This window comes from Lichenostomus cassidix, chromosome 19 (genome assembly GCF_008360975.1).
Source record: "Lichenostomus cassidix isolate B80296 chromosome 19, HeHo_3.0, whole genome shotgun sequence".
In the NCBI taxonomy this organism is placed as follows: Eukaryota; Metazoa; Chordata; class Aves; order Passeriformes; family Meliphagidae; genus Lichenostomus; species Lichenostomus cassidix.
Genome location: NC_139499.1, coordinates 7,470,421 through 7,488,631, shown reverse-complemented (window position 1 = coordinate 7,488,631; position 18,211 = coordinate 7,470,421). Strand labels below are relative to the sequence as shown.

General features: G+C 44.4%; 1 protein-coding gene across 1 annotated transcript in view; it reads right to left on the bottom strand.

The window, feature by feature from the left end:
• Positions 1-18,211, bottom strand: part of PIGL (phosphatidylinositol glycan anchor biosynthesis class L) — a 50,748-nt gene that overhangs the window by 12,546 nt on the left and 19,991 nt on the right. The window contains exons 3-4 of the mRNA XM_085078790.1: positions 5,639-5,729; positions 378-445 (exon numbers count right to left, since the gene is read on the bottom strand). Of these exons, the coding sequence (XP_084934916.1) occupies positions 378-445; positions 5,639-5,729 (159 nt within the window). The remainder of the gene's footprint in view (positions 1-377; positions 446-5,638; positions 5,730-18,211) is intronic.

Below are 18,211 nucleotides of genomic sequence, written 5' to 3'. Positions count from 1 at the left end.
ACATCCTCTGGAACAGTGGTGCAGAACTTTCCAAAACCCAACTGGCACTAGCTCAGGCACCAGCTATTCACAAACTCTCCTCAAAGCAGAAGTACAAAGTGATCTGTGGCATATTTTAGTGGGATCAAGGACAGCAAGAGCAAAGAGGGCCCAGTGAAAGGGAGAACTGACAAAGTACCAGCTGATGGAACACTAAAAGATGCAGTAGATTATTTCCAGAGCTGTGGCAGTTTCTCCAGACAGTGTGGTGTCTCACAGCCTGGCACTCAGCTGGAGCAGTGAAGTCAACACTGCCTTTGGTTCTGCCTGCACACCAGCACCACGTTCACCCTGTAGCACCCATGGGAGACACCCAGAGAGGTGTGCAGACACTGTACCTTACAGCAGTGTAAAGAGAGATGTGGTTGGCATGGCCACTCACTCCTCCCGCATCAAACGTCACCACCTGCAAGAAAACCACACAACAAGAAGCATTTAGGACAAGGAGGAGGAGCCTGTGCAGTCCCCAAGTTTGACATCTCACACAGCACTGCCCCAGCTCGCTGTGTCTAATGAGTTGTTTATGAGTTGCACAATGAGGCCTTGTGTGTGAACTCCTCATGCCACAGAAACACAACTAAACAAACAAGCCACTCTGGAACTAGATGACTACACAGTCTAACAGCTTGAACAACAGAGAGATGACAAAGATCGTGTCCCCACTGGCAGGATGCACTTGTTACTTATTACTAGGGCAAAAGGTCACTTCCAAAGTGATCTGTTGCAAATGTGTTCCTGACCCGAGAGGTCCAGCTCTATGAATCACTCTCTCCTGGATGTGAGAGCATCCTACAGTGCCTGTGGATGACAGGGTGAAGCTAGAGCTTGCTGTGCTGTGAATCAGGACATTGCTGCAACAAGAGCCACACAAGCATGTACGACTGTCCTGGTTGTGATGAGGCTTCACTACAGAATAACACAGTGATAAAATAATCTGATAGGAGAACAAACCTTTTTAAATAATCAGCTGACTGCACTTCTGTGCAATCAAATCAGACTTTTCGCTGAATGAGATCAGAGTATTAATTGATTCTTTGCAGGGAGAAATGGGAACTCCAAAATGCAGAAGTAAAGGGTGAACACAGCACTGACCAGTCACTGTCCAGAGCACAGAACAGCCCTGGCTCCCTGCCCTCACACCCACCAACAATGTGTCAGGGGTGAAGAATCACCCTGGGGACTCACTCACTCTGTGGGGTTGTGCATTGGGCACTTAAAGGCTCCCACTTCCAACCAAGCAGCCAAACTGGCAGCACAGAGTACAGAGTGGACAGGGAATGTGTACCTATCCTCTTTCCAGGTGGTGAAGGTGACAGTCCCTGCACAGTGCAAAGCTCAGTGTTTGCTCTGGGAGAGGCCCAGCAGCAGAGCTCTCCCCAGTTCCCTTCCCTGGGACCAGGAAGAAATCATCAACTCCCACGTTACAGGCAACATTTGCTTCCTTGCCAGCTTGTTCTCTCTTCAGGGAAGGAAATGCTACAGCCTTGCTCACTCACTGCACCTCCCATCTCAAAATCTGTTTTATATGCAGGGCCTGGAGCACTGGGTTAGAGATCAAGGGAAGATCAAAAGCCACCTTGCCCGTCTCGCAACTTGCTCCTCCACCCTCCATCAGGAGAGGCTCTCTTAGACACAGGATATTGAGTAAAGAGGGAGAGGAAACACAAAGGCAATGATAAAAAATATTTAAAATCCCACAAACTTCAGACAAGCCTGCTTATAAACCCACCCACCCTGGACAAGTCCACAGTTAGACTTGCCACTTTTCCATCAGCACTGCCTGAGAGCTCTGCAGGGTGCTGAGCCCTCCCTATGGATATCAGCTTTTGGAAGAGCTCATCTGGGAAATTATGAAATTCAGCACAGGGAATGAACACAGCACCCTGTACTTTGCAGATAAGAAAAAGCATGCTCTGAAGTCACTCCTACCTAGAGTGGCACTTTCCTAAGATGACAACATACCCCACTCACTGCAGGCAGAATAAATTCCTATTCAGGTGAATAACAGTGTGAGTCTGATAAGGGCTGGACTTGCACTAAACCTTTTTAATAAATGGGGAGAGAGAGAGGGTTTGTCTCTTCTGCCTGGTCCCTGGTTTTCATGTAACCTGTACAAACAGAACATTTTTAAGAGTAGTACCCTGCTGTCAAATGTGGTTGAAATTAGCCAATGGGCTCTGAAGTCTTTTGAAACATGCATATGCACATACATATAAATACAATTGCATTATTCCTGTTTCCTAAGGAAATCAAGCTAAAAACCCCAGGCAAGCCAAAACACACATTTTTCCTTCTGTGGAGGTTACAAGAGAACAAACCAGAAGACTGAGATAAGAGACTACAGTGAGCAGACTAAATAAACTAATCATTGTTTTCACAAAACTGGCTCAGGCCAACTGTGGGAGCACAAGGCTGGGTTAGGAAATATTCTTGACATGGGAATCATCTGTTCAGAAACACCTTTGGAGGCTTTTCTTCTCCACATCAGTTTTGAAATAGAAGCTGCTGAGCTTATGTAACATCTGAACCAGCTGAAGAGACTACACAGAGCTCATTTTCAATTGCTGTTGTCCAATTTACTGTTAGGACATTTACACCTGAATTGCCTGTCTCCTCAAATAAAGGCATTTTTAAGTACAATTCCCAAGGTATCTGCACAGTGACTTGGCCACGGTGGCATTCCCTTTATCTGATCCCTCTCAGCACACATCTGGCTCTGGGACAGCAGGGATGTCTCACCCTAAATATATCATATATCATCTAAATATCCATATATGTGTCTAACAGGGCTCTGATTCCAAAGCACCACTGTGCTGTTCATGACTTAAAGCAGGCAGCAATCACATGTAAATCAATCCCTCTGGCTTCAGGGATTCATTTCATTGATAAGGAATTTGAATTTCTTTCTCACATGCTGAAGGTATTTTCACACGGGAGCATTTGCTCCTTCCACACAGTGCAGCTCCTGCTGTGCTGGCTTTTAACTCCTAACCTGAACCAGGCTGATGATGAAATCAAGCAAACAATCAGGCCAGGATGAGAAAACCTGAACATCTTGAAAGTGTCTGGATTAAAAACAGGCTTAGCCAGTTCTGGGAGAGAAAGGCTGTAATAGTAAATATACTTCATGTGGAAATTATTGCTCAATGAACTCTTTAGGGCAAGAGGGAGTTCCCTCCCCACACCTGTTCTGAAATGGGAGCTGCTGCTGTTGCTGGTTTTTCTTCTGGGTGACCTTGGTATTCAGGAAATGGAGCTTTCACTGGTGGAAGCCAGAGCAGCAGCCAAGACAAACAGGTCCAGAAATTCCTTCCGGAGAGGGGAGAGCACAGAGGAAATTACTCAATTACCAGCAGAAGAGAAAACTCCTGAGAGGTCTGGAGTCCATGGTCCCTCTCCACACCAGCCCTCAAAGCTGAAGGTGTCCCTCCTCCCTCTGGTGTCATGCAGTGCTTCAAACTCAGCACACATCTGCTGTGGGGACACAAAGGTCTCTGCTTTTTAACAAGGGCCATCCCTTAAAATGCCACACCACACAACCCCATTTCTCACTGCCTTTCCCCGAGCATCACTCCTTACACTCACAGAGGCCAGTGAGATTCAAACTCCCTTTGAGCCTCTTCTGAGTTTGGAGATGTCTTTTGTGTCTGATTTAGGAGCAACAAGAGCCTGCCTGGGGCTCCCACAATACTATCTAACTTCTCTTTTTGCACACCAAACACTTTCTAATCTGGATCAAGACAGAGTAGCCTTGGCTGCCTCTCCCTTCAACACTGGCTTTTGCTTGTAAATCCAGCAAGCAGGAAATAATTTCCAAAAAGTCTATAAATTCGTTTTGGCTTTGAGTACACCAACCATTAATTTCTGTGTCTGCACTATTTAATGTAGAGCTTGGATGAAATATGTCCCTGTAGGTCCCAAAAAAATTGAGCTACTCCTGGACTTCCAGGGCAATTGAGCAAATGAGTAACCATGCAATAGAAGCAAACAATGCAGAACATGGTGGGACTCATTGCCTTGCAATCCTTCCTTTCAGACATGCTGGAATTGCAGCCCTTGCTCCACTGCCAGATGATACACAACATGTTCTGTAAATAAAGATAACACTGTTGATGCTGTAACTACTGGGAGAACTGGGGAAAGTTTTCCCACTGGGAGAGCTAAAATAACACACATCTTCCAGTCATGTTGACTCCACTGAGTTGGTCTGAAACCCTGTTAGTTTTTGGTTTTTTCAAGGCTCTTTTAACATGTTCAGCCAATTCTATCGATTTCAACATTAATGAAAAATGGACTCAGTCTACCTTTCCAGACAAGGCCGTTGGTTTAGGACAGCAGAGATGTCACAGATAGCAAGCTCTGAAGTTTTAAATTGCAGGATGTTTAACAAAGGCAATTAGGTGCTTCTTTTGCTGTTGTTGGCAATGAATGGTATTACAGCAAACACCTGAGACCTGTGTGATTGCTTGGGACACTTCAAAGAATGAACATTTCCAGCAGCCCTGAGAAGCTGCTCCAGTTCCCTTGGTACTGCTGCTGTGTCCTGCTGCAGTGATTTGTCCTTGGTGCTGCTCAGGGAAGAGCTGATGGGAATGCAGGGAGCTCCCATCCTCACAGGGCCACAGCACCATGCCTGGGAATGTTTCCCGCTCTGCAAATCCCACATTTCACTGCTCAGCTCAGCTCTCTTAGTGGCTGACTCCAACCTCCCCCAGCACAAACAGCTGGAGTTTAATTTTCCCTGAGGCAAAGATCTAATTCTTCCTAACCATCCAGAGGAGTTCTGGTGTTTTCAGAATTTCTTCTGGGATTTTGGTGCACTTGTCCCAGTGCCCCTGAGAGCCACAAACATGCAATACAAATCCTCCTGTGTTTGGAGCTTTCAGATTAGATTAAAACCTATCTATTCACGGGGCCAAAAGGCACAAAAGGAGTCCAGGAAAACTGCATTTGTCTCTGTGCACAGCAATGAATTTCATGCAAAATTAGCCTCAGAATCAATACAAAGTTGGATGCATGATGCTGGTTTTGTGCTCGTGGGGCTTTCATGCTACAGGAGATGTGTTTTCTCGTTTTGTGAAGTGCTGAAAGGCTTTGAGAGTTTTGTGATTTTGCTGCTAATCAGTGTGTGACAGTGCCATGCCTGATCAAAGCAGGGTTCAACAGAGAAGAACAGAACACAACCTTTTCCATGCTTAGGCCCTTATTCCTGTTCTGTGGGAAAAAAACCCCAAACTATACCAGTGCCAGGAAATCTCCCCAGTTTAATATTCTTCAATCCTGACCTATAACCCTGCTAATCGAACTCTCTAACACACATCTGCCAATGGGCTTCAAATGTAAGCCTAGACCTAAGTCTAAACCCTAGATGGGCTCCCTCCATCACCACAGACTTTAAAATATAGAAACCATTTGAAGAGTTAGAAAAGCAAAATTCCTCCACTGTTCATTTCTCACTGAGAAGCAAAGCTCCCCAGGGAGAAGATACATCCTAACCTTAGAGACTCCAAAGAAAGCTTCCACAGGGAAAGGGAAAGCCCAGAACACTCACTGAGAAGCAGTGTGGCAATTGCCTATGCTGCACAAAGTGTCACATTACCAGGTTGATGTTCTTGGCTTCTATGTGCTTTAGGACAAGGGTAGCGAGGAGCTGTGTGTCCCATTCCACAGCAGGATTATCCGGAAGATCCCTGAAAATGAGAAGAGCAATCAGTCACTCCACTGCTGAGAACTTTGTAAAGACCATGCTGGAAAAAGAGATCCTCTTAATCACAGAATGAAATCAAGATAACTTTATTTACCATACAAAACCAATGAACCTTACCTAAAAGTCTTACAAGCCTGGAAACAGCAGTTCCAACACCCTCCTCATGGATTTGCCAGTCTCCCTTTCCTCTTACCATTAAGGCAGACTTTGTGACTGCTTCACTTCAATCAACATCTATTTTGTAAATTCTTTTTCTTGATTCATCCCAATCAAATTTAAAACTCCTTTAAAAACACATTTTTCTGAAAGACTTCCCAGTTGTAATCTAACAGTGAACTACATTGGGAAAGTACCAAGCAAACTCCTGCTCTCATTTATTCAGGAATAATCCATTAACCACAACCAGAGGACAGCAGAGTTGTAATTATATGGCTTGGATTTGATAGTAGTTGTTCATGTGTTTATTTTTTGCTTTGCATACCCAGCTGGTATGCAGAGCATACTGTGACTGAACTCCCTGCCTGGGTATTTTGGATTGCAGGATTCTAGGGCCAGGGAGCATGAGCCAAATGCAAAATAGCACCAGACAGCCAAGAGAACATTCCATATTTACACAACTGAGAGCTGAATGTGACCCCCCAGTCATTATGTTTGAATGATGCCAAGAAAACATTGCTCACAGAGTTGCAAAGGTTATTAGTAACAATAGGATAACACACAGCTGCTAAAGCCCAGTAATGACATGTTAAACTGGTCTTTTTCTCAGACCTTTCTTCCTCCTCTGGAAGTCTGATAATTGCTGTGAGGTGGTTCAGCAGCAAAATGACTACACAGCATTCTCCCACAGACACAGGGGCCTGGAACTGAACTGATCCAGCTGTTTGCAGCAGAGAACAGGAGCTACATCCCAACACTGCTCAGACCTTGCTCACTCTCCAGACTGCAGGGACGGTAACATCTGCAACAAAACAACCGGAAAATGTCTCCTTGGCACATTCCAAAATAAAGCTCAGCCTGGGTCTTCACCAGAGATCTTCTGGCCACAAATTTTCCCACTGCTGTTAACAGTAGTTGGAGTGGAAGGAAGAGCCTGATGTCCAAACTGACCATTAGCTTTTCCCTGTTGTGTTTTGTGTTCCTGTTCAGCTCAGGCCCAAATAATGTGAATTAGAAACCCCAATACAAGGGAAGGAGTTCCCACCCCAGGGAACACATTGGAGCTCTGGTCCCTTTAGCAGTTCTACAGCAACAGAAAGTTTTGTGGTGTTGGCAATTCCCTCTGGTACAAACAGCATCTCTGCCTGATGTACACCAGCCACCTGAATTTCACCATTGGAAAGATGCCCTGGTACATCTGGTGGCTGTCTCATCAGCTTAACAAACCTGCATCTCATCTGCTCACACACATCTCCTGTCTGAGGAGGAAGTGGCCCTGGTGACCCTGAAGGTATGACAAGTCTCAGCATGTCACAACAAGCCTCAAACTGAGCACATTTTAAAATATGATTCACCTAAAAATCCCAAGCAACACACACTGAGCAGAGTCCAAGTGCAAGTCTAACAGTGCTTCAGTTGTTTGAATGATACCTTCGAGGTCTGTCAAGGCTTGATCTGATAATATTAAAGAAGTAAATTAGTCTAACAGGGATTCTTACACTGATCACTTACAGTGCAAATATCATTCCCCTTTTTGGACAGGGGTTAAATGGAGGAAGTGAAGAGTCCCATTAAAACAGGAAGGGTGCTCCAACAGTGAGAGGTCAGGAAAAAAAAGTAGGGCTTGGAATTTATGATGTCCAGGAGGCTTTGGTGTCATAGCCACTGCACTCAGCTTTATTGGGCTGTCTCCAAAAAGGCTGCTGGGTAGTGGAGCAGGTTTTAACTAGTTTAGACAGATAAAGATCATCCTCGTCAATGGAAATGAACAGCTGGAGGCAACGGTTTAGAATCCCTGGAAACAAAACAATCTGAAGGCATGAGCAAATTAACTCCATCAACACTGAACTGATTAAGCAGGAATATTCTACCAAAAATTCTGCTTCTACCCAGTTACTGCTGGTTACAGAGAGACCACTCACTCTCAGTAAGGAAAAGGAAATATTCTTCTTGCATCATATTTGTCAGGTACAGAAGAGAAGCTGATCTTGCCAAACAAGAGACACATGCACAGAAGCACATTCCTAACTCATTAGTAGCCACGATGACCCATGAAAATATTCCCAGCTCATTCTGCAAACACAAAAACTTACAGGTTGTCAGTTAAATGACAAACCCAGAGTCACACAGAGAAGTCAGCACCAGAACTGGCAATAAATACATTCATCTAGACTGCTCCAGGAAGTGATTTTCTTTTATGATATGAGTTTGTATAATACTTTATGAAGTTGGAAATGTGTTCCCATGATAGTAGGGACCCACAGAAAACACGAGACCAGTAATTTTCTGCCTGTGTTCTAGATATCAGTAATTGGGTACAATAAGAATGAAAAGGTGATGAAGAAAATCGGGTTCATACACAGTGTGCAGCCATGCACACAGCACAGGCTTACAGGAGGCCTCTACATGCCCAGGGAATTCTGAAGGGACATCAAACTTTGAAAACTGCTCACAGAATCATATATGAAAAAAATCTTTTTCCTAATATCATGAACAGGTTCTCACCAAACCTGAACAGTCCCCTGATGTGCTGCACTATTGAAATAAGCTGCATTCATTGTGCTTTTACCTTCAGGACTTTGGATAAGAAACATTCAGCATTTCAATGGTTAACTCCAGGCTGCCTTTCTGGCTGAGGCTGATAATGCCTCTGAGCTCAAGGTCGAAGGGCTGAGATAAAGGACTATAAAGGAGTGAAAATTAGCACATTCCCTGGAGCAGACTGGAGCTCTTCCCAGGAGACACCGTTCCCCACCCTCCCTCCCTGTCCTCTGCCCCAGAGAGCTCCTTGCTGCTGCTGTCAGTCACTGCCACAGATCAAGACATAAATCCTGCACCGGAGGCCTCCCAGGTCATGCTGCTGGAGGGGACTGTGGGAAGGGCAGAGGGGTTTGGGCACTTGGCCATATTTCCATCAAACTATTATGGTCTGGAAGGGATGTTCATGGGATTCCACGTGTCTGATACTGAATGCAGGTGGCTGCTTGGATGTAGGGAAAAATGGGGAGATGCATAGAAGAAGCAAAAAAAAAAAATGGAATAAGGCTCCAGAAGAGCTGTTTTCCCAGCAATTTTCAGTGAAAGCCATGGTGTGGACTGTACAGGGAATTTACAGCTGTGCCAAGGGATCTGTAGCCTCAGGAGAGGGAAATGGAGAATTATGGTGCTGCAGTTGCTGCAGTGTGGAGAAGGGCCTGTCTGTGCTCAGTGATTTCAGCAGGAGCAGTCACAGGAAACATCGTGTTCAGAAAACAAAACCCTTCACCTCTATATTCAGAAAACAAAACCCTTCACCTTCCTATCTATCCATCTACTGACGGCAGCAAGAACCAGACAGGACCCCTGGTTTTCTCCATCTCACTCCCTTGCTTTCCTCCCTGCCAGGCTGAGCAGAGCAGACACTGGCACCTGCAGCTCCCCATCCCAAGGTTTGCACAGGAAGGGTGCAGTGGATGTCCTGGACATTCTGGCCCTTCTGGGGAGCTACAAGAGCCCACAGCAAATCACACCAGCACGTTAAGCCGCCATCCCACCTTGTGCAGGTTTTGCCCAGCAGCCTTACAGCTGAGAATGAGAGATGTTAAAAATCACTGCCTGGTGCCAGCGTCTCTCCAGGCCTCCTCCTCTGCCTGCCCTGGGCTGGAGCTCCTCTCCCACCTCAGCCTGGCCGTTAGAGCACAGTGCACTTTGCCAGCACTGCTGGCCCTGCCAGCAGCCAGCACAGTTGTGTAGGGTCGTCTTTCTAGGAACGTTTGGGCTCAAGATGACCAGATCCCTGTCATTTGGAAGGTCACTTCTGGCCAAGGCAGAGATTTAAAAACCTTCACAGATGTATGTTGCCAAGTTATACCCTTCTTGCATGATAGACTGCTCAATCCCTGTCCAATTTTCCACTGCTCATCTTCCCCAGACCTTTCAGCAGCAGCCAGTGCATTCAGATGGACAATCCTCTCTTGAAGCCTTCCATGTAATTTATTCTGCTCATGAACTAAGCTCCCATGACTGCTCTAAAGGTTAAGTTAAACCAAACAGCTGGTCTGTGTGATGTCCACGTGGCTCCACAAACAGCAAATGGGCTATGGGATAACCTTGTGATCCGACCCTGAGGAAATCTGTGAGCTGGGAAATCCCCAGGCCCTGGGGCCTCTGGTTACCTGAGAGTCACCCCATGGGGACCAGCAGGGACCTCTCTGCCCTGACATGAAACCTTTTTGGGTGGCTTTTATAGGGAGTGGGCAATAGAGAAGGGAATGGGCAATAGAGTGACTTCTTGGAGATGTTTAGGTCTCCATTTACACATTCCAAGACACAAGAGCAAAACTTTCAAGCTGCTGATGTGCTTTTCCATCCCACTACCCACCAAAAGGGTCAGGATGAAAGAGCTTTCCCACTTCTTATTGCCTCTTTATCCTACAGCATAGCCTTAGTCAGTCAAAGACTAGGGACCAGGAAATATTTTTGCATAACTTCTCCTCCTTATTCCCAGTGACTGATTTCAAATTAAATCAGCCCAAAGGTCGGTGGGCTGATGGTGGAAGCAGGTGAGCTGCTGTGCACAAGGTTCCCAGCTGGGAACAACGACCACAATGTGTTTGTTGGAACAGAGGATGCCCTTTGTATAAAGTTATAACTGTATGAAATGAACATCTGGGCAATGAAACTGGATCAAGAAGCAAAAGATCCCACAGAACAAAATGACGTGAGTGCACAATTAGTGAAAAAGCCATGTGATGACTAGAGGCAATCAGTGACCTTTATATCACAGCATCAAAGTAATTGAAAAAACTGTGTAAACAGAAATTATTTCATGCTCTCCAAAGTAGAGCAGAGAATTTTTATTTTTGAGATTATGCTAAGATAAGCTAAGACTGGCTAGCCCTAGGTCTTGAAGCAGAGCCTCTAAATCCTGACTTTTATAACTATTTATAAATTTCTCTTCCTATAATGGGCAATTACAGACAGGGGGGAATGATTGCTGTTAGGCTGCATGTACATCTCTGATTCAATTGAAAATAGCCCACTTAGATAAATGATCAGCATCTTGCAACATCATGTTCTACAGAGAACAGATGCTGTGTGCTTATTGGAATGTAACAACCTACAATTTGGGAGAGAAATGGACTCGAGCAGGATGCCAACTGTCAAATGAAAAGCCTCCTACAGCAGGGAAGCTCAAGAAATTTTTACACCAGCAGCATCCTCCCCCTCCTCATAGTAAAGAAACACAAATTATTCTGAGAGTTGTATTTTAAGATTGGAAATAATAATCTTAGGGTTTGGTGTAGGTAGAGGGTAAAGGAAGTGGGGAAGATGTTAATGACTGGAATATTAACAATAAAATGCTCTGGGAGAGCTCTGCATGTTGCCCACTGAGCCACAGACAAACCCAGCACACCTCTGGCAGGTGACACTCCAATCTCCTCCATTCTCCCCGAAGGTAAATGGTCATTAGATCTTGAGGGCACACATTTTTTGACTTGGGCATGATCATGTGTTTCTCTTTGAGAAATAAGCATCCTTTGGGTTTCAATTCAAAGCAATTATGACAGAACACAGGACTGGTTGTTTGCAAAGACCTATCCAAATGGCCCTGTGCTCATTTATTTTTTAAAATGAATTATTGATGATTTCTCAGCAGAGACTGATGTCTATTCACAGAGATGACACAATTGCTTATCATAATTTGAAATCTGGTATTCATTTGACGTCTGTGCCACAGCGCCTTGTTGATAAATTACAGCACAAAGCTCTGCAGGAACAAGTTCATATTCAATGTCTTCAAACAAAAACAATTGATGGCTCCTTTCAAGACCAGAAATGCATAGAAGCTACAATGGCTAAAGCTAATTTTAAAAAGTAGCTTTTAAAAACCGGTTTGGAGAGGGCATCAGGTCCTGCTGTGTAAGACAGGAAACAAAATTCAACTCAATTATTTCTGAATTTATATTTAGTCACAGCATTCGTATCTTCTGCTCTTCACACCACTGAAACGGGAATACTTACATGTTTACCCCTATGTAAAGAAGTTTGGGATCCTTCTAAGAAAACTGTTATGTCTGTTCTCTGATTTCTGGATGGAAGTCTAAAACGTGTCTCAGCAATCCTGGGTACTGGGAACTCCACAAACCTTGCATTGTCTTCCCTTGGGGTATTGAATCAAGTTCAACATCTTGTCTGGCCCAAAATATACAAAATACTGCATAAAACTCCAAATTTATGAGCATGGTGGACAGTTCTGTCCATTTGGAGCTGAGGAACTCTGCAACAAGGATAACATTTCAGGACTTCCAAGCAGTCAGGACTTCCTTAGGGGCTGCTGCCAAACAGTGATTGGGCTCCCAAATCAAGTAATCACAAACTGTTTTGATTTCTACTGCAAATACCAGGAATACTCCTTGGAACCTGTCCTTTTTAGCAGAAAACACGGCAATATTTAAAGTTTAAAATTCCCCAGGCTCTCTGGAGCACATAAGAAAGCTGAGACATTTGGGCCAAATGTTATCCCAACAATGGAGACCCCGTTTGCCAAAGCATGTGACAGGGGCTGGGTGTGTCACCGACTGGACACCTTGAAGCATTGAAGTCCCTGCCTAGTTCAGGAAAACAAGAATACACCAACATTTTTCTGAGTGTTGGCAAAGTGCATTTCTGGTATTTGTCCTAAACTACGGAAAACTAACAGATCTATTTGCAACACCTGGCAATTTCATCTGTAGATCTCTAATAAGAAACATCTTCAAACATCCTGCTGTCTGAGACTTTGGAGCACAACTGCTGGGCAAAGCAGCAGCATTTCAGTTCAGCACCTTCCCAAGGCCAGGAAGATGGATGGAAATGCTCAGTGGGAAGCCTGAAGAGAAGATATGGACTACAGCAGCTGGTGACCTTTGGGAATTTTGGTCCACACTCCCCAAACCATCTGCTCTTGTCTGTGCCATCTCCCAGAGCAGGGATAGACTGACCTGATTCCAAAAAAAGGTCTCTACTAACACCTAACTCCCTGGGCTCCATTATGTACCACTTGGGGATGCCTCTGGACACTCTGATATTTCAGACATACAGGAGAAGAACTCAGACCATATTTCTCCCAAAGCACCATCTGCACTGTAAGGAATGAGCATCCCTAGGCCCATATGAAGTGATCCCAGAATAGCTCACAGCCATGTTCACTTCCTCATTATTATTGTTGGCTTTGCCATAGAGCCTTGGAATTCATCTGTGTCCTGACAGTCTAAGTCGTCCTGACTGAGAACAAAAAGCCCAGCAATCCCATAATCACAACTGATGTTTTAAGACTGAAATACAAATCACCAGCAAAACCAGGACTCTCTGAGGAGCAGACCACAGGATTTCACTCCTCCCTTACTTTATTTTGTTTTGTAAAATGCTTTGAAAAAGAGAAGAGCTCAGCAGGACAGAGCTTGGGACAGGGTGTGTTAACCCATACACCAAGAAGCCATGTCCAGTTTACATGAGTCCTGGCACCACTGGCGAAAGGACAGATTTCCAGTTTCAAACTGGGGCAGAAGGTCTCACTCTCCTGGCAGAAGAGCTGTAAGAGCACAGGTAGAAGACAATATCCTGCTGTTCTTAGGAACAACAGTTGCACTGCAGTTCTGCCACACAAAGGTCACACATGCATCCTAACATGCCCAGGACTTCACAGAGGAAAGAGTACAAACCCAAGGGGAAGGAACAAAAAGTCTCTCACAGCAGCCAGCAAAATCTTTCAGAGGCAAATGACTGAAATACCACAACCTTCATATGCCAAATAAACTTGGTGACCCTTCATCACAACCTTAATATTAAATGTTTGCTCTTGCAATGATAAATATACCACACTGTATAGACAAAACTGCAGTTCTGATTCTGGCCCAGGGAAGCCAAACAGGACTTTGCCACTGACTCAGTGGCCAGACCCTCACAGAGCAGGAGAGCCAAAAGCATAATCACTGTGACTGAAGAGATAGACCTTGGTCTATTCCACAAAACAAAAATACTACAGTCAGAAACCTCAGGAGACAGCTTGTAGCCAAATCAATCCTTCAGCCACTTTAATTAATCATCTAGAAAGGGAAAGCATAAAATAGCTACTTCATGTGCATTGATTTCTCATGCCAAAACTTATGCAAATGCAGATGCAACTTCAGCAGAGATCTCCAGAGGATGGTGGCCTGATTCCAAATGCAGCTTCCCATGTTGCAATGTTCCAGCTTCCCTCTACCAACTCCATCCAAAAAAATTTCCTGACTTCCCAGCCTCCCACGAACTCCTGCAATCCATTTGATCTATGCAATGATTACTTCTTGCAGTCCTGCAGCACCCACCTCTCAACCACTGAGGTTCTGATGCCCTGAGCTCTCTAGTTGGGTACAAATTTCAGTACTACATCAGATGAGTTCCTCTTAGAAGACAATGTACCAGGAAGTTAGACACCTATCTTAATTTACTGACATGCAAAGCTCCTGCTCATGCAAACAACCCTCCTGCAGGCAGCGTCTTGCAATGCGAATGCCCCAATTACAGAGTTCCACGAGCAACCTCCTCTCCCTCCCTGCTCCCAGCAAAACCTTCCACAGCAGCCCAGCCAAGAGCTATGCCTGAAACTCCATTTGCGACAGCAAAGTGGGCCTCGGCAACAATGAACCAACGGAGCAGAAGGAGCCCTCGGTGGCCGGGGCCGCTGCCAGCGTTATGCAATGGTTCGCTATGGCAACCCGCGGCGCTCGGCAGTGACCCCGCCGCACAAGTGAACTCTGCCCCACTGGCGAGCGCCGAGCCGCCCACTCGCCCGGCCGGGCTGTTTACACTGCTCACATGACGGCCCGAGGGAGGCTCCTGGCAGCCGCTCCAGCAGCCAGCCGGATTTCTAGGACCGGCCGGCACTGCCAAAGGCTGGCAGCGATTAACTCTTGAGAGTGGGGGCTCTGGAGAAAGGAAGGGTTCATCCCAACATCAACCCAGCAAGGCATCCAGCGAGGAGACAGGGAAATCAAGAAGCTTGAAAGAATGGAACTGTATTGGTGCAAAATGTGGAATGTGTAAAAATTCCTTTGTTTGATAAAATGTATAAATAGTAAAAAGTTTTGATAGTTGATTGTGGAATTCCACCGGGCATCGAGGCTTTCACAGCTCTGAAATAAATAATCAATGTCTGTCTCGAGTGTGCCATTATTGGCTTGATGCACACCGGGTAACAAATACGATTTTTGCAGACAACAATATCTTTATTTTTTCATTAATGAGTGGCAGATGAGTGAGGATAATGAACTGGAGCTGGGCACATAACACCCATCAAGAGCTGTGTGCTATGAGCTGCACGTACCTGGGTTACATGAGGTTGCACAGAGCTCCCAGAGTGGCACAGAACCATCTCAGCCCTGGGTTCGGGAACACTTACAAGTACCAGGATTTGCAGACAAGGATGCTGTGCTCCTCAGGTGCCTTGCTAAAACGGTGATTTAGTTGTACAGCACAATCCCGTAGGAAAAAGCTGCGGATTCCCAATCTGCAGACATCACTGTGTGAATGCTGCTACTGCTCTGGCACTTTCACAGCATTTATTTCCACACATTAACAGATGTTCATTAACTCACACCCCTGTGAGGCTGGTATGGGGAAGTGAGCAAGTAATAACCTCCACATTTTCTAATGAGAGAATGAAGAGCTCAGGTAACTCTCTCTAGAGCCCGAGGCACCAGAGCTGAGTCAGGGGCAGAGGCTGGAACAGAGCCCTGAGCTCCAGCTCAGCGCTGCAGCACCCACACACACTCCAGGAATATGTTTCACTGCCTGGGGCAAACAACAGTCCATTTTTCAACAGGCCTCTTACTGGTGCTCTGCAGAGCCTCTTGTATTCCTGGGCACTTGGATTGAGCAGAAAACACATTTACAGTTGCAAATGATACACCAACATCAAAGGAGCTGCTTAAACATACCCCCCAAAACTCGCCAGGGGCCAAAGTGTTGACCTCTGCATCACCTAATTGTGCTCTGCTATGACAGAGCTCTAGGTGACTCACTCTTGGCGGCTCTTCCTTTTAGGAGAAAAATCATGTCTTGCCCGAAAATACTGTATTTACCAGTAAAACCTTGTTATTCTCAGTCAGAGGTTGTGTGGATTTCTCTTCTTTGCTGTGATGACAGGTTCATTTTAACAAGAATGGGCCCTGCAGATATGGCACTGGAAAACAGTGCCTTGATATCAGAACTGCCTTTGGACAGGTTCATCCAGTTATCCCTACATCCAAACATAAAAGTTTCATTAAAAATAACTAGAAAGGAAATTTGTTAGCTCTGGTTAAAAACCTTAACACTCACAAATTTCAGTTTAAATCAGTGGCTCATTCTCATTTCTGCAGGAAGAGGCTTGTTGCAGTTCTCTGACCCTCACTGGTAAGAGCAGCTGTGGGAGTTCTTCAAGCCTCAGTCTCTTGGCACCAATCCTGCAAACCCCTCACCTCTCTCCCCCACGGGTCAAACCTCTGCCTGCAAATGTTTTATCCTGAAATATTATACAATGCCTTTCCCAAGGCAAATGATAAACCAGCCTTGGCAGCCCCTCGTGTGGCTACTTACAAGAAGAGAAATGCTGAGTATTTGGCTTATGAAACAGAAATACAGGAAGAAAATATTTATAACAATGCTACTGTTTAAATAAGGGAGACCATAATTTATTACAGATGTGACCTTTCTCCAAAATGAAGGGTTTAAATCTTGCTGATGCAATGTAATGACAAGAAGTAGAATGGACTTAATGAAGAATTCAACCAACTTCAATTCTGAATTGCCCCCTTTTATCGCCTGCTATTTTATACCCCAAAAATAGGAACAAAATTTGCTTCTTTCAAGCATTGTTCGTCAGACTTTTCAGTGCTTGGATTTAAAAACTGGTTGATAGGAAAACATCCATCCTTCATCTTAAAAGAGACCAAGCACTTTACATTTAACAAAATTCAGTTAATTATTAACAATTAAAGAAGAAAAATGGCATGGAACTCAGACAAGATTTGTTATGCTTACAATCACATAAAAAGAATGCAGAATGTATGTCCACAGAGGGGAGGATATGTAATGAATTATTTCAGTGCAAATGGCAATTGCAGAGAAATAAACTGCAACACTGAAATGAGAAAGTCCTGAAATTACTGTACAAGGAGTTTGCAGGTACAATGACATAGAGTTAATATGTGACTGGTTAGAAGAGGGGGCATGACTTGGCATGGAACTGTAATCAAAATGTTTTCATTTAATGCTTCACTTGGCTCAGAAGGATCAGATAACAAAATATTCACCCCAAATCCTACTTCAGTTTCTAAAAAGATATTTCAGTTTCCTGCACTGCAGTAAAAATACTTTTTTTCATTTTAACTGAAATGGATTGAAGAAGTTACAAGAGGCAAAAGATGCTCAACAATGTACCGCAAAGTGTTCATTTCCCTTCTTCCTGATGCAATAAAATTGAAATTATAAAACTCCACCCACATTTGCTAATCTAGTACACATCAGGAAAAAGGTGAATACGTGACAAATGAAAAATTCACTTCCTAGTTGCTTCATCAAGTTCTGTTTTCTCCTTTTTAAAAAGCTGGTGTTGCATCATCTGAACAGCATTTCCTTCAGAACAAATTATCTAAAGTGCTGAAAATGGGATTCAGTATCTCCAACATGAGCAACAGTAAAACTCAATGAGCAAACTAGTAAAATCCATCCCACTACTTTGAGATACTAGTATCTTTTACAGTGTTTTACTCATTATATGAAAATACCTAAATATGTGTTTAACAACTTGCCAGCACTAGTTACCTGCTAACAAAACATCTTGTTCTATTAATAGTTGCTGTGTGTTGGGAATTCTGTATTGCTGGCACTCTTGGTTGGTAGGCTGGGTTCTCTTAAATAAAATTCCTACTTGGTACGTGGGGTTATGTTAAATGTACTCCCAACCTACCAAATGTCCTTTAAGGAATTAATTCTTTTTAGTAGTTTGCTGTAATCTGAAGTACCACACCCACCACCTTCTAATTCAGTCTCATACTAGAACGGAAAAACTTTGTAATTTCATGTATACTGATTGAACTAGGGCCAAGGGGAATAAAACCATTAAAGTTTCACGTGAGCTCAGAGAAGAAAGACTTCTTTGGTAATATAATTACAGAGCACAGAGCTCGTAAGAGGAAATGAACTACAGGGACTTATTTGATTAGACTTTTTTTTCCTTTTCCTTTATAATGACAGCAAGGGCTCTCCTTCCCCCACCCCTTCCAGTCTAACAGTAGATATTAAGCAAATTCTTGGCAGGCAGGAACT